Source organism: Drosophila miranda (assembly GCF_003369915.1).
Source record: "Drosophila miranda strain MSH22 chromosome Y unlocalized genomic scaffold, D.miranda_PacBio2.1 Contig_Y2_pilon, whole genome shotgun sequence".
Taxonomy (NCBI): Eukaryota; Metazoa; Arthropoda; class Insecta; order Diptera; family Drosophilidae; genus Drosophila; species Drosophila miranda.
The window spans coordinates 7,860,285-7,875,848 of NW_022881614.1; the positions used below are offsets into that span (position 1 = coordinate 7,860,285).

Genomic DNA, 15,564 nt, shown 5'->3' on the forward strand with positions numbered 1-15,564 from the left:
CTTTTCAAGAGGGCCGTTGGAAAAATAGCGGTTCTGCCCTTCAGGATGGATCTGTTGAAAGCCTTTGCCTTCCAACGGGGGGTGAATGTTCGGAGCAGAACCATTGCGTCCACAAGCAGGATAGTACAACCACCAAATTACGCGTAGTGTTCGATGGATCTGCCAAAACAGCGTCTGGAGTATCACTGAATGATGCGCTTATGGCTGGACCCACCATCCAACCTAAAATTCTGATAACTCTGCTTCGTTTCCGCTTTTTTAAAGTCGCCTTGTGTGGCTATATCTGCAAAATGTACCGCTGTGTACGCGTTTCCCATCCCGATACGCACGTGCAGTGCATCCTATGGCGCAATGACCCGAAGGAGGAGATTCAGGTGTTCAAGTTGGAGACTGTTACTTACGGAACCAAACCTGCCGCTTTCTTAGCAATTCGTGCTATGCATCAATTGGCAAATGATGAAGAGTTGCGTTTTCCGCTTGGAGCTGATGTTGTTCGAAGAGATTTCTATGTCGATGATCTCATATCTGGAGGGGACAGCATTGATTCTGTCATCAAGATTCGTCAGCAGGTAAAGGAGCTACTTTCGAAAGGATGTTTTCCCATACGTAAATGGTGTTCCAATGAACCCGCTGCTTTGGAAGGCGTATCGGAGGCGGATCGCGAAAAGTTCCTTACCTTTCATGACGGGACTGAAGTAACCAAGGCGCTTGGTCTAGTTTGGGATCCCACCACGGACAATCTTCTGTTTAGCTTCGCTCACGTCGGAACCGCTGCAGGCCCAATATCGAAGCGTTCGGTCCTGTCCACACTAGCTAGGTTCTACGATCCTCTAGGGCTCATCTCTCCCATCATCACAAAAGCTTAAATATTTATGCAGTCGCTATGGAACGAAAGCCTAAAGTTGAATTGGGACGAAAGCCTGCCCCAGGATCTACATACGACTTGGATTGAGCTGACTTCGCAGTTGTCGATGGTTAAAAACTTTAAGTTTCCACGTTACGTGCTTCGGCAGCAAGCCAGATTAGAAATGCACGCGTTTTGTGATGCGAGCCAAGCAGCATATGGCGCCTGTGTATACATGCGTTCGGAAGCTCTTGGCATTGTGCAAAGTCATCTCTTATGCTCTAAATCCAGAGTCGCGCCCTTGAAAAGTATGACTATCCCCAAGCTTGAGCTATCCGCTGCCCTCGTATTAGCCGAACTAGTGTCCACCATAGTTAAGGGATTATCAGCTCCATGCCAAATACATTGCTGGTCGGATTCGTCCATAGCCCTTGCCTGGATTCGAGAATCACCATTGATTTTTAATATATTTGTTTCTAATCGAGTTCAGCGGATTCAGGAGCTCACCGCTGGAATGACTTGGCATCACGTGCCCACAAAGTTGAATCCTGCCGACATCATATCACGTGGATCCACGCCCGCTGAACTAATGGATAGCAGCCTTTGGATCTCTGGACCACCATTCTTGCGTCTTGAGAGCTCAGAGTGGCCTGCAGGCTCGCAATTGCCGACCGATGTACCAGAACGTCGTCATGCAGCATTGGTTGTTTCAAACGAAAGGGATGTATCGTACGATTGCAAATTTCAAAACTCATTCGGATCCATGCAGCGCGTCTTTGCTTACATATATCGATTCTACATTCTCAAGGACAAAGGCATAGCGCGGTCGAAGGGTCAACTTACCGTAATCGACATCAAAAATGGTACGCATTTGCTCATAAGGGCAATACAGCAGCAACAATTTTCGGAAGAGATAAGGGCCCTCGTTAGCAAACAGGCCCTACCCCCAAAAAGCACGATGGCCTCACTGAATCCATTTCTGGATAGCTTTGGATTGCTGCGTGTTGGAGGCCGCCTCCAAAATGCCGAATTGGACTACGACGCGAAGCACCCGATCCTGTGACATCCTGTCACTGTCTCTATTATTATCTTCTTTCACGAAAGGTTTCTCCACGCAGGAGCTCAAGGATTGCTCGGACTGCTTCGGCAAAAATTCTGGCCTATTGGTGGACGCAAATATGTTGCGGGAATCATTCGCAAATGCTTTCGTTTGAAGCCAGTGCTGAGCCAGCATTAATTGACAGCCAGCATTCCACACAACGGGCGTTGATTTTTGCGGACCCTTTTATCACAAGTCGAAAGTCAGAAGCAGGCCTCCTATCAAATGTTACATCGCTGTCTTCGTATGCTTTAGCACCAAAGCAACTCATTTGGAAGTCGTTCGGGATCTATCTACAGAATCCTTTCTGGCAGCATTAAGGCGTTTTATAAGTCTACGTCCCAAACCTCGAATCATCTGGTCAGACAACGCTACAAATTTTGTAGGAGCAAAAAATTAGCTTTTGGAGCTTCGGCAAATGTTCCTCAGCGATCCTCATACGTCGGCTGTGTCACATCTCTGCGTTTCTAGTATAATCGATTGGAAATTCATCCCCCCTCGCATACCTCATTTTGGGGGTTTGTGGGAGGCGGCTGTTAAAGCAGCTAAATATCATTTTCATCGCATCGTCGGGACCTACATTTTTACTCTTGATGAAATTCAGACCTTGGCTTGTGAAATCTCTGCTTTGTTAAATTCCCGTCCGCTTTATGCAATTACAGAAAGTCCCGATGATCTAGATGTGCTCACGCCAAACCACTTTCTCAATGGAGCCCCGAAAGCTGCATTCGACGAGCCAGATGTGGCGCATATCCGGGTCAACCTACTTAGTCGATGGCAGCGGCTGTGTCAAATGAAGCAGGCGTTTTGGAGAAAATGGAGCACGGCGTATCTTTCGATTCTTCAGGAGCGGAGCAAGTGGCGGTCATCGTCTCCAAACATCAAGCTAGGAGCGCTCGTCATGATCAAGGAGGAAACGCTGCCACCATTAAGGTGGCCGCTTGGCCGCATTGAGAGCGTCATCCCAGGAAAAGATGGAACCATCAGAGTAGCCGTCATCCGCACTCAAAGAGGCCTTTTCAAGAGGGCCGTTGGAAAAATAGCGGTTCTGCCCCTTCAGGATGGATCTGTTGAAAGCCTTTGCCTTCCAACGGGGGGTGAATGTTCGGAGCAGAACCCAGCCGATTAGCTGCTTGCCAAATAGCACCTAATTCTTGGCCCTCAGCCGCTTATTTTGTTTGTTACTTATGTCTTTGTCACTCATTTGTTTGTTAAAGCTTTGCGCGTGCGGAGGTCCAGTTTCGGGGTTCTGTAATTTTGGGGCGAAACTTTTGTAATATAGGAAAACTCAACACTTAACTGGGACTTTCTTGTCACGTTTGTAAATGCCCAGTCCAGTCCGTATTTTCGTACTTTCGTTTACGTTTATTTATGCGGAGTCGCCGCCGGAGTCTCGCCTCTGATGAATGCACGAAAAGTCGGAAATAATTCAAAACAAAGTTGAGGGGATAATGCGCGCCACCCCAACAAAATGCTGGCCATTTCTATGGGGCGGAAGCATGTGTCCAGTCTGTGTGTCCATGGGTATGGGTATAGCTATGTTCTGTGGGAGGAGGATGGAAAATTTTTAGTTTTGCAATTTTTCCCATATTTCTCAGTGCTTCAGTGGCGCCGAGTGGAATTTACTATGTCCGCCTGTGGCATCAGCAACAGAAGCAGAAGCAGGAAACTTGTCCGGAACATATGGAGCCCACTCTCACTCTCGATCTCGGACACATTTATTCCCAGCTATCGAACAGTGTAAACTTTGCTGCTCGACTTGGACCCGATCCATGTAGCAATGGCCATTGTCTTTGCTCCACTTTAACTGGCCGTAGGTACAAGTATTCGCATTGTTGCAGCATTCAGCCGCTTTTAATTGCCACATGTGGCAGCAATCGTGATTGATCACTTCGGAGTGGTGGCAGGTGCACTTCATGGCAAATCGGAACCAATAAATGGCTAATAATAATAAAATAATAACGGATATGCAATGTGTACGTGGTGGAAATCAATTAGCTGGGATAATTGTCTACATTGGCGTGCAACATTTAGGACAACCTCGACGGCTTTTTGGGACAGAGTGTCATATATGTATGTATATAACGTATACACATGGGAGTTACTTTACTTATATGTATATACATTGAGGTTCTAGATATAGTAGTTATGTCTGAAACTTGAACTGTTTTAGTTTTAGTTGGTGAATTTTGGTTACCTCAAAGTCAAAACGGTTGATACAGCGTGGTACATTTGATTTTGTAGGGGTGGTTGGCTGATTGGTCGCGATTAAGTACCGATATATCGATTGTATTGAGTGGTAAATCAAAAGCATTGTAATTTCAATGCGTTAAGTGTTCAAATGAGATGGCATATATTGTAAATTTGTATATATATTAATAGAGAGAAAGTGTAGAGAACAATAGTAGTCTGAACTTTGCCCAACTGAGCGTTAACTTAACCTAGAGTGGGGCTGGGCTGGACTGGTTTGTGGGAGGGCAGCTCCTGTGGCCGGGCTATCTGGGATTATCTGTTGGAGTGCCATGGCTGCATTGCATAATTCGAAGTGTGTAAATATGTACTTGCAATATATGTACATGTATGTTGCAGTCTGGGGGCTTTCCGCGATTGCTTGAGTAATTGTGCGCCTTTTCCGCAGGCTTTTAGGCATATTAACGTGCGGGCGGCTCCTTCTCTACTCCTCTACTCTTGCCCCACAGGCACTATTTCATTTTGAATGTGGTCGGCACTCGCTCTTTCTTCTTTTTATGGGTGTGGATGTGGATGGGGATGTGGATGGGGACGGGACACTCGTACTTTGCTGTGCTTTCTGTTCGCTCTATGCCTGATAATGTTGTGTCAGAGGGCAGGGGAGGGGACACTATATGGGATGGTGCGTGGTTGGATTTACCTGTCTGCTTGTTGTGCTGAACCAGAACCAGCAGGCTTTAGGCTCTTAAATGCTTTCAGCCACTTTGTTTTCATCGATGGCGCTGTGGCAGCGGAGAATTTGCGTTCGTTGCGCGGCGACGTAGGCTCAACTTTGCTCACGAACAGCTCCTTTTGCAAGAGGGAACGAGAGCAAGAAAGAGAAAGAGGGTACGGGCATTAGGCCAAATGCAATTTCCATTTAAACGTCTCACGTTGCAGCTTAATTACAAGCCATTTACACTTGCAACCCGTTTCCATTCCCATTCCCAGACCCATTCCCATTCCCAGTCCCATTCGCATTTCATTCTATTCCATTTGCAGCAAAACTTTGTCTGCTGTTTGCCAGCCATTTTGATTTCTGTTTTCCCCTTACGACACAAACAGGACACACACACACGCCTGCACACACATACAGAGGTGGATGCGGAAAGAGGTGGGGGGAAGGGAGAGCTCGTTATGGCATAATGGAGCCATGATTACATGGACAGTGCTTATGCAGATGCAAAGGAATGCTTAAATATTTAACTGATATTCTGATAGGCGACAGCGTTGAATAAAGTTATTTTAATTAATAATCAACACTTTGTCGAATACCACAAAATGTAATTAGGCCTGGCACACACACATGAACACAGACAAGCTCCTCTGGACACATCCACAGTACAGAACAGTACGGCACAGTACGGTACAGAACTCTTGGCAATAAATAAAACCACGTGTGACATTTGGTCACAGTTTAGTAAGCCTCGTTGTCCTAGTTGTCCCGGGCCCTGTCCTTGTTAGAGTAGTGGAGATTTGCGTTGCATAATTAAATGAGTTTCGTGCATAGCACCGAAATATGTACATATCTGGTCGCCATATTGGTTTAATCAGTTACACCCTGCTTTATTATTGTTTAGACAACAATTTACTCCTGCCGGAGTACAGCCAGTACGGGTTTCATTGAGTACGGGTAGAAGTATTAGAGTGTTTTTTTATTTCGGCTAAGACGCAATTCTTGCAATGTAGATGTTGTCTAGAAACGGATCTTAAAGGTATTTCATACCTATAATAAGAATAATTACAATAACAACAACAAGGCCTTGAATCACAAAAGTTTTCCTTCTGCAATTTCCATTTTATTTAATTGATTTTTCCTTCTGTTTGCTAAGGTCAATCAAAGCCATAATCTGAAGGATGTGCATTTGACAGCACCGTTTCAGACCGATTCGCGAGAGACAGAAGCCGAGCGTGATTTCATGAGGCCAATGGCAGTGGCAGTGGCAGTGGCAGTGGCAGCGGCAGCGGCAGTGACAGCCAAAACAAGTTAAAAATCATTGCACTCAATGCAATTGGCGCATTTATAATGCATCAGGAGCGCGTTCGACTCGACTCGATTCGGTTCGGTTCGGTCACTCTTTGGTGGGTCTTTTTTCCACATGTTATTTTTAGCACTCTGACAGTCTGACAGAAACTGAAGGGGCGAGGCCACACTCACACATACAGAGAGCAAGGGGGTGGTTGACAGGCAGGATATTAAGTCTGCCATGTGTCCCTTGTCCCGTGTCCATATGGTGCAGCGTCATATCAAAATCAATGTATCAGCCACAACAACAGAAGCAGGAGCAGCAGAAGGAGCAGCAGCAGGAGTAGGAGCTGAACAACAAAGGTTAAAATTCCGGTAAATAACCTTTTATGATTGCAGGAGAATGTGCTTATATAAATTAATTCTCTCGCAGCAATTGTAATTAAAAATTCATTTTTCAATCTTTTTCATCTTTGCCCAGCCCGGCATAAACGACAATATTAAATGTGCAATTAATTGTTACGCAAATTCTTTGCAAAAACGGAAATGGGGTGGTTTTTCCAGCATCTTGCGCTCTTGCTTTAATCGGATTTCTGGTCCCAATGATTTAAGATGCCGCCCGACTTGACAGAGCCCAGATAAGAAGGTCTCTGGCTCCCTGCTCGTGCTCTTTTGCTGGCTGGCAACGGCAACCAGCACATTTAAATGCTGTCCACCCACCCAGAGCCGAGTGGCCGCCCCCGTCTGGCCATAATGGACATGTGCCTGTCATGTTGCCTTTGTCATTGTCGGCTCCATTTAAAGGCGGGGTTCGGGCTCGGGCTCAGGCCATAAATTTATTCATGCAGTGCATAAAATTCAAATTAAAAGAGCTGCTGCACATCCTGCTAGCGACAAGTGCACGTTTTGACACTTTACAACAGGCCAAGTCCCATCCAGGCCAGCATCGGAGACCGCAGCCAGGCCAGCAGTCGACTGCTGAATGGATCGGGACCGAGACCGTGGACCTTGGGAGTGTGTCTTTAAACGGTATAGTGGTGCTGGTGGGCGGACAGCTGGGATGTGGGCATCCTGCATTTTGCATCGGGAGCAGCAGCTGGCTCTCCGCTGCAGCAGCTATACTCAAATCAAATGATGCTTTGGCCGGGACCAGAAAGGCTTAAAGCGCTAGTGCTCCAGTCCTCTGTCTCTGCCATAAACTGCAACCTAATTGATTTCGCCTGACTTTTAAGCTACTTTTCCAACCAAACGGAGCAAAGCAGCAGCAGCACAATACGAAAATAGAGCAGGGGATTGGAGGGCCCTTGACTGTTTGGAGCCAGTTTCGTGCTTATTTTTTCCTCTTTTTTGGCTTTTTTGGCCACTTTAATTATCTGCTATCTGCTGGTTGGCCTCCTGTCTCCTTCTGTGGGTCCCTGGAGGGGCGTCAAACCAAATTTATGGCTGTCACAATTTTTAATTATGTTTCCCATTGCTAGATTGAAACCACAAAGGTATCGTAAATTGCCAGCCTTTCCAGCCAAAGACAAAACGGAACAAAGCGAACCGAACCAAGCCGAAGCGAAACAACAATGATATTTCCTCATTAAGACCACAACAAAGCAGGCGGCAAAGCAAAAGGAATCTTTTGTGATTTCATAGTTGATCCGCTTGACCAACTGCTCCTCGATGCCACTGCCACCTTACAATAAGCATTTCAATTGGCCCACGATGAGCCATTAGAGCGGCAGCAATATAAGAGCATATTTTATTGCCACTTTGACGAGCAGCAGCTGGAGCAGAGGGATAGGGCTGGATGTAGGCTATATAACCTATATTTTCATACCCCGATTATGACTTTGTAATCTGGAGTACGTACGGATGTGGGTGTCTGGGTGTGTGTGTGTGTGTGTTTTTTTGTTTTTTTTTTGTTTGTTGACTACAGGAAAGCTTCATGTTGACTCAGCCGAAGCCGAAGTGACGGACTCTAACCGCTCTAAAACCAACCACACCTATCCCGGATCCCGGCGGTACTGTCGCGAGATATTACTTCGCCAGGGGGAGATGCCCGTAGGGCTCTTCTCTTAATAATCTCCTTTATCCTTTATCTCCTTGCATTGCGTGCTCTTTCTTCGCGACGCAGTTTGGTAGCCATAGTTACGGCCATGAATCTAATCGAGGCCCAGTTTCCTTCCGACTCCAGCAGGCATTCTGCCAGGTTTGACACCGCTGGCATTCTTCCAAGCTTGTTGCTTAGATCCTCTCGTTCTTGCCGAAATCTTGGACATTCGAAGAAGCAGTGCTCTGCGTCTTCGATGACCCCTGCGCAGACCACGCAGAAGGGGTCATCCTCGTGCTTAAACCTATGCAGGTAGGCTTTAAAGCAACCGTGTCCTGTCAGCAGTTGTGTCAGGTGATACTCCACTTGTCCATGGCTACGGTTCAGCCAACTCTTCAGGTCTGGGTTTAGCCTATGGGTCCATCGCCCTTTGCTGCTGTTATCCCACGAATCTTGCTATTGCAGGATTGTGCGCTGCCTTAAGGCACCTCTGGTGTCCTGGTCCGTAGACCCCAGGGTTCGCTGTGCCCTGATTCCTGCGGCTTCTCTTGCCAGCAGATGGATGGGAATCATTCCTGCTACCACAAGTGCGGCGTCTTGGGATACCGTTCTGAATGCGCAACACACCCTCAGGGCACACAGCCTCTGGACTGCGTTGCATTCTCGGGCATATGTTTTATGCTTCATTGCATCAACCCATATTGGTGCAGCGTACATTAGCGTTGAGCCAACTCCGCTCGCTAGTAGCTTTCGCCTTGGCTGTTTCGGGCCTCCGGTGTTGGCCATGATGCGGGATAGGGCCACTGCCGTCTTTCCTGCTTTGCTGCTTGCATACGCCATGTGATGCTTGAAGCTGAGTCTGTGGTCAATCATGACCCCCAGGTACTTCAGGCTTGGACTGGAGCTAATAGTGCAGTCTCCTACTCGGATCGTGGCCGTCTCCACTACTTTCCTGCTGCTTATGAGCACCGCCTCCGTTTTGTGGGTGGCTAATGAGAGATCCCTCCCTGATAGCCATGTTCTGGCTCTCTCTACCGCGTCGTTGCAGATTTCTTCCGCCGCTTCTTTCTGTTTTGCCACTACGACTATTGCTATGTCGTCGGCAAAGCCTATCACCGTGGCGCCCATTGGCATATCCATCTTGAGGATTCCATCATACATGATGTTCCACAGCAGCGGGCCGAGGACCGATCCTTGGGGAACTCCTCCAGTGATTTGGTGCTCACGTGTCCCTTTATCCGTCTCATATATGAGCACTCGGTCTCTTAGGTAGTCCGCGATGATATTCTGCAGATACGGCGGTATTTGAAAGTTTCTCAATTCTTCTAGTATGTGATCCCAATTGGCAGAGTTGAATGCATTTTGGACATCGAGTGTTGCCACTATGCAATACTCTTTGGTCCCGTACATCCATCGGGTGCCATCGATAGCTCGCTTTGCTATCTCACATACCTCGCCGATTGCGTCCACCGTGGACCTGCCTTTGCGAAACCCGTGCTGTCTCGGTGAGAGCTGACGCGTTACTGCCTTCTCCAGCCTGGTGTGGATTATGCGCTCGAGGATCTTACACACTGTGTCGAGCATGCAGAGTGGTCTATAGGATGATGGCTCCTCGGTCGGCTTGTTCCCCTTGGGTAAGAGGACTAGCCGCTGTCGCTTCCATGGTCTGGGGAAGGTCCCTTCGGACATGCACGCATTGAATAAATCCACGTACATTTGTGGATTGGTCTCAATAGCCGTGCGGAGAACGGCATTTGGGACCCCATCAGGTCCTGGTGCTTTGCCGTTCTTGATCCGTTGTAGAGCTTCGAGGACTTCTGCTCCCGTGGTGGCTTCTATTTCAGGTGGCGGTATTCTATCCATCACCCTCTGGGCTGCCACTTTCTCTGGAAATAGGGTTTCTACTATGTTAACCAGCAGATCTGCACACATTGGCGGCGGGGGACTGAACACTCGCAGTCTCTTCATTACCAGCCTGTATGCGTACCCCAAGGGTTCGCATCTGCGTCATCGCAGAGCTTTTCGAAGCATTTGCGCTTGGCATCCTTGATCTGCCTCTTCAAGCAGCGTCTGCTTTCCTTATATTCTCCTTGGAGCCTCTCGAATTCCGGGGAACCTCTCGAACGCTGGTATAGTCTTCTTTTCCGCTGGCACTCCTACCTGGCGCTACCTATTGCAGCGTTCCACCAATACGTTGGCCTGCGGTTGTTCAGGCTTCTTCTTTTCCTTAGCATGGAGGCATCACATGCTTCCAGCGTATGTATAGCCAGTTGGCTTGCTCTCTCGTCAGCCGTACCGTTGGTCTCGTAGTCCTCAAACATGGCCCGGACCATGTCCGGCTCTAGCGTTTCGGTCTTATAACCGATCTGCTTACCAATGAACGGGTTAGGTGCGCCCGTTTCCTGGATTTCACATATGAGGGCTTGGTGGTCACTCCCGGGGTATAAGCCACTAACTTCCCACGTTGTCCAGCGGCTGAGGCTGCTGCTCACGAACGTAAGGTCTATTATAGACCCCGTTCCAGCTCTGCCGAACGTCTGCTGTGTGCCTGTGTTCAGCAGTACGGCATCCAACGTCGCAAAGCATTCTAAGAGCGCCTGTCCCCTTGGGTTCGTTCTCGGGCATCCCCACTCCGTCGCCCAAGCGTTGAAATCGCCGGCTATGAGCGTAGGGTGTTTCTCCCGCGCATCTTCAGCAATCCTTTCCAGTGCCTGCGTCGCCTGCTGTAGGCTGAGGCTCGGGGGCAGGTAGCAGCTATATATGTGCACTCCATTTATCCGGGATCTGGCGAATCCGTCTCCGACGTATGTTTGCAGTAGTTGCTGTGTGGGACTCGCACAGCTCCATATCGCTGCCTTCTTGCTCGAGTCAGCAATCCACTCTCCCGAGTTGCGATTCCGGTATTGCTCGCTTATGACTGCTACATCAATACGGTGCTCCCTTATGGTCTGGTCCAGCAGCTGCTGTGCCATCTCGCAGTGGTTGAGGTTTAGTTGGATGATTTTCATCTATCCTTCATTTGCTGCATCGCCTTTTGGTACTGCTGGCACCTCGAACTCGTCGTTTGGTGCTTCGGGTCCTTCACCCAGTGGCGCTTGCAAAGAATGCAACTTGGTTCGTCTTTGCAATCTTTGGCCTGGTGGTCGGCTCCTGCGCAATTGTAGCAGCACTTCGTGAAGTCTTGGCTGCTCTTACAATTAGGCGCGATGTGGCCAAACTCCATGCACTTGTAGCATCTTCGGGGAGTTGACTTGGGTCGTATTCTGCAATACCCCCACCCCAGGCGAATTCTTCCTTTCTCCAGGAGGGGCTTTGCTATAGCCGGTGGAACTTTCAGAGTCAGGGTCTGCGTGCTCCTATAGGCTGGTCTGATGGAGATGGCTGCGGCCTCGCAGATTTCCACCCCTGCCTGCGCTTTGAGTTCCGCTAGGACTTCCTCTTGGGTGGACACTTCGTCTATGTCCCTTACCTCCAAGATTACAGTTTCGGTAAGACTCCTTACTTCAACCGTGCTTCCTAGCGCTTCCTTGACTGCTGCCTGCATCTCGTGGGTTCTCGGGTCCGCCGATTTTTCCAGCATCAGCAACAGCTCTCCTTTTGCCGTGCGTCGCACCCCTTGCACCGATTGCCCTAGCTTTTTAAGACTTGGCTCTGTCTTGACCTTCCTTAGAATGTCTGCATATGAGACAGTGCTGGTGGCGGCGATGACTATTGCATCGCTGCGTGGCGGTCTTGGTCGTTGCTGCTGCTTTGGCTTTGGCCTTTGCCTAGCTACGACCTTCACCCACCCCACCTCTCGATCCTTTGGGGCGTCCTCCGGTCCCTTGCGAGCTACGGCGTCCCTCATTTGGCCTTCCTGCGGCTTCTTATCCGTTTTTTTTTACTTTTTGGGTCCATGTTTTGGCTTCTTCGGCCTCGGGACGGGGACGGGTGGGTGGTGTTCCTGGGCTCTGGCCGTGCCCTCTTTCCCGCCCTCTCCGTCACTGCCTGCTGTGTAACCTTGGCTACAGCCTGTTCCGCAGAGATCGCCTGCCAGCACGATTCCAACTCACGCTGCAGAAATTCGATCTCATCCACCAGATCCCTCATTGGGTTCGTGATGGACCTCTTTGGGAGCACCATCAGCTTCCTCAACTATCTGGCCTTTTGGGCCAAGCTCGCCAAATGCGCCATGGCCCTCTCCTTCTGGTCTGCTTGCTCCTCTTGGGGCGCTGCAGCGTTGGAGGAGAGGATCTTGCGCGCTCCTCCACTGCTTCCGCCAGCTGGTTTGGCGATCGCGCCAGAGCATTTTTCCGGCGAGAGGGATTCTCCTCATCCTAGGCGAATGGGCTTGTCAGCGGAGTGCTGCAAGCCGCAGCTTGTTCCCGCTGATCGCTCATCTCCGATCTGGCCGTTGATCTGGCAACTCCGGTTGCTGTGGCCGCGCCCTCTATTGGCCAGACGCTGTCGTTTTCCAGCACTTAGCTCCGTGCCTCCAGTCAGCTGTTCTTCCGTCGTTATCCAACACCACTTGCGGTGTGCTTGGCCAATTTTGCCCAAAAAAAAAAGAAGGCAGCAACCAACAAGTGGCGCCAAGAATCACAGCGAAGAAGAATAGGAAAACAGGCACTTACCTGCTGTTCCTTCCCCCCCCCCCCCCCCCCCCCTTCGGCCAAGGGCTCGACGGCGTCCCACTGGGATTTCGGCCAGTACTATTGGCCAGGTGGCCGCTTCTCTGCTTGCGGACTTGCGTTCCGCGCAGGTAAGTAACGCAGCACTACTATGGCTCGCGCTAACTACTCTTTGCCTCTTTTCCAGGCTAACTTCCGACGTTTTCCACTGAATTATACGGAACGATTTGTGTGTGTGTGTGTGTGTTTTTTTTTTTTTTTTTTTTTTTTTTGTTGTGTGACTACAGGAAAGTTTCATGCCGACTCAGCCGAAGCCGAAGTGAGGGACTCTAACCGCTCTAAAACCAACCACACCTATCCCGGATCCCGGCGGTACTGTCGCGAGATATTACTTCGCCGGGGGGAGATGGCAGTAGGGCTCTTCTCTTAATAATCTCCTTTATCCTTTATCTCCTTGCATTGCGTGCTCTTTCTTCGCGACGCAGTTTGGTAGCCATAGTTACGGCCATGAATCTAATCGCGGCCCAGTTTCCTTCCGACTCCAGCAGGCATTCTGCCAGGTTTGTCACCGCTGGCATTCTTCCAAGCTTGTTGCTTAGATCCTCTCGTTCTTGCCGAAATCTTGGACATTCGAAGAAGCAGTGCTCTGCGTCTTCGATGACCCCTGCGCAGACCACGCAGAAGGGGTCGTCCTCGTGCTTAAACCTATGCAGGTAGGCTTTAAAGCAACCGTGTCCTGACAGCAGTTGTGTCAGGTGATACTCCACTTGTCCATGGCTACGGTTCAGCCAACTCTTCAGGACTGGGTTTAGCCTATGGGTCCATCGCCCTTTGCTGCTGTTATCCCACGAATCTTGCTATTGCAGGATTGTGTGCTGCCTTAAGGCACCTCTGGTGTCCTGGTCCTTAGTCCCCAGGGTTCGCTGTGCCCTGATTCCTGCGGCTTCTCTTGCCAGCAGATGGATGGGAATCATTCCTGCTACCACAAGCGCGGCGTCTTGGGATACCGTTCTGAATGCGCAACACACCCTCAGGGCACACAGCCTCTGGACTGCGTTGCATTCTCGGGCATATGTTTTATGCTTCATTGCATCAACCCATATTGGTGCAGCGTATGTTAGCGTTGAGCCAACTACGCTCGCTAATAGCTTTCGCCTTGGCTGTTTCGGGCCTCCGGTGTTGGCCATGATGCGGGATAGGGCCACTGCCGTCTTTCCTGCTTTGCTGCTTGCATACGCCATGTGATGCTTGATGCTGAAGTGTGTGTGTGTGTGTGTGTGTTTTTTTTTTTTTTTTCCATGGATACGCCACGGCGGGTGAGAATCTCTAAGAGACGCGACCGGCCCGTACCAGTCAACGAACTGGACTACCCTTCGGGGCTTCCCAGCTAAACTCACCACCACGCACAGCTGCACACCTCATTCCCCGCGGGATCACCGCAAAGTATTACTTCGCGGGATGGGTTGCCTACGTTAGGCACTCTCCTCTACGCGTCGCTCCCTTTCGCATCTTCTCAGATCGCTCTGGATGGCTATTAGGGTGTTGCTAACGCGCTGCCAGTTCTCGTCGGACTCCGTCATGAACGCCATTAGCTCCTCTGGTCGTGGGAAATACTCTGCACTTGAGCGGTACCTCGTGCAGTGGTAGATCACATGCTCCGGATCCTCGCTCTCATTCGAACACTCAGGACACTGGGGAGTATCCTCGTGTTTGAACCTATGTAGATACTTCCTGTATCCTCCGTGACCCGTCAGGAATTGGGTGAGGTGGTAGTTCATCTCTCCGCTTCTCCGCCCTATCCATGACTCAATGTCCGGGATTAGTCTATGGGTCCACCGTCCATTTGTGGCCGTGTCCCATCTTGCCTGCCATTTTTCTATCGACGCCCGCCTTTCCGACGCACGGATGGTCTCTAGCGATGCATTAGTTCGCATCCCTGCGCGCGCTTCATATACATGCGTCATCTCGAGCTCTTGTATATCCACCGGTATCATGGCCGCGAGGACCAGGGCTGCGTTATCCGACACCGTCCTATATCCAGACACTACTCGAAGAGCGCAGAGCCGATATGGCACTGACATCTTTCTTCTTAGACTCATGTTGCCGGATAGGGTTGAAGACCACACCGGCGCAGCGTACAGTAGGATCGAGGCCACTACTCTCGCCAGGAGTATGCGACGACCTGCCTTGGGTCCACCAATATTGGGGAGCATCCTTGCGAGTGCTGCCTGCATCCGGGAGGCTTTTTGACTCACGTACTCGATGTGGGCCCGGTAGTTCAATCGGTTATCCAGCATCACGCCTAGCTACCGGATTGACTCCTGCGACTTAATAGTCGCATTACCCACGCGAAACGTCGCGTACTCCACCTTCTTCCGACTCGTGATGAGTACAGCCTCCGTTTTGTGGCCAGCCAGGTCCAATCCCGCGTTTTCCATCCAGTTGGATACGATCCGGATTGCCTCGTTGGCCGTCGCCTCGACATCTCGGAGCTCTTTGGCTACCACGACCAGGGCGAGATCGTCAGCGAAACCGACAAGCGTGCATCCCTGCGGGAGCTGGAGTCTCAGGACGTCGTCGTACATTATGTTCCACAGTAGAGGTCCTAAGACTGATCCCTGTGGAACTCCGGCTGTCACCCTGTAGAGCTTTGGTCCCTCCTCCGTCTCGTACCTCAGTACCCTACCCGACAGGTAGCTGGCTATTATCCGAAGCAGGTAGGTGGGAACTCCAATTCTCCCGAGCGCCTCGTTTATCCGAGACCAGTTCGCTGAGTTA

The 15,564-nt window shown here is 50.0% G+C and overlaps 1 protein-coding gene, 1 long non-coding RNA gene and 1 pseudogene across 2 annotated transcripts; 2 read left to right on the forward strand and 1 right to left on the reverse strand.

Moving 5' to 3' along the window:
* The window catches only part of LOC117193536, a 178,364-nt pseudogene that overhangs the window by 26,958 nt on the left and 135,842 nt on the right, over positions 1 to 15,564 (reverse strand).
* LOC117193539 lies at positions 3,249 to 3,916 on the forward strand. Its single transcript, XM_033398285.1, has 2 exons — positions 3,249 to 3,467; positions 3,542 to 3,916. Exons 1-2 carry the CDS (start codon positions 3,415 to 3,417, stop codon positions 3,828 to 3,830), a joined length of 342 nt encoding a protein of 113 aa, XP_033254176.1. The 5' UTR covers positions 3,249 to 3,414; the 3' UTR covers positions 3,831 to 3,916.
* On the forward strand, positions 12,825 to 13,015 carry LOC117193540. The gene is made up of 2 exons (XR_004474620.1): positions 12,825 to 12,917; positions 12,974 to 13,015. It is a non-coding gene; the product is annotated as an uncharacterized LOC117193540 (long non-coding RNA).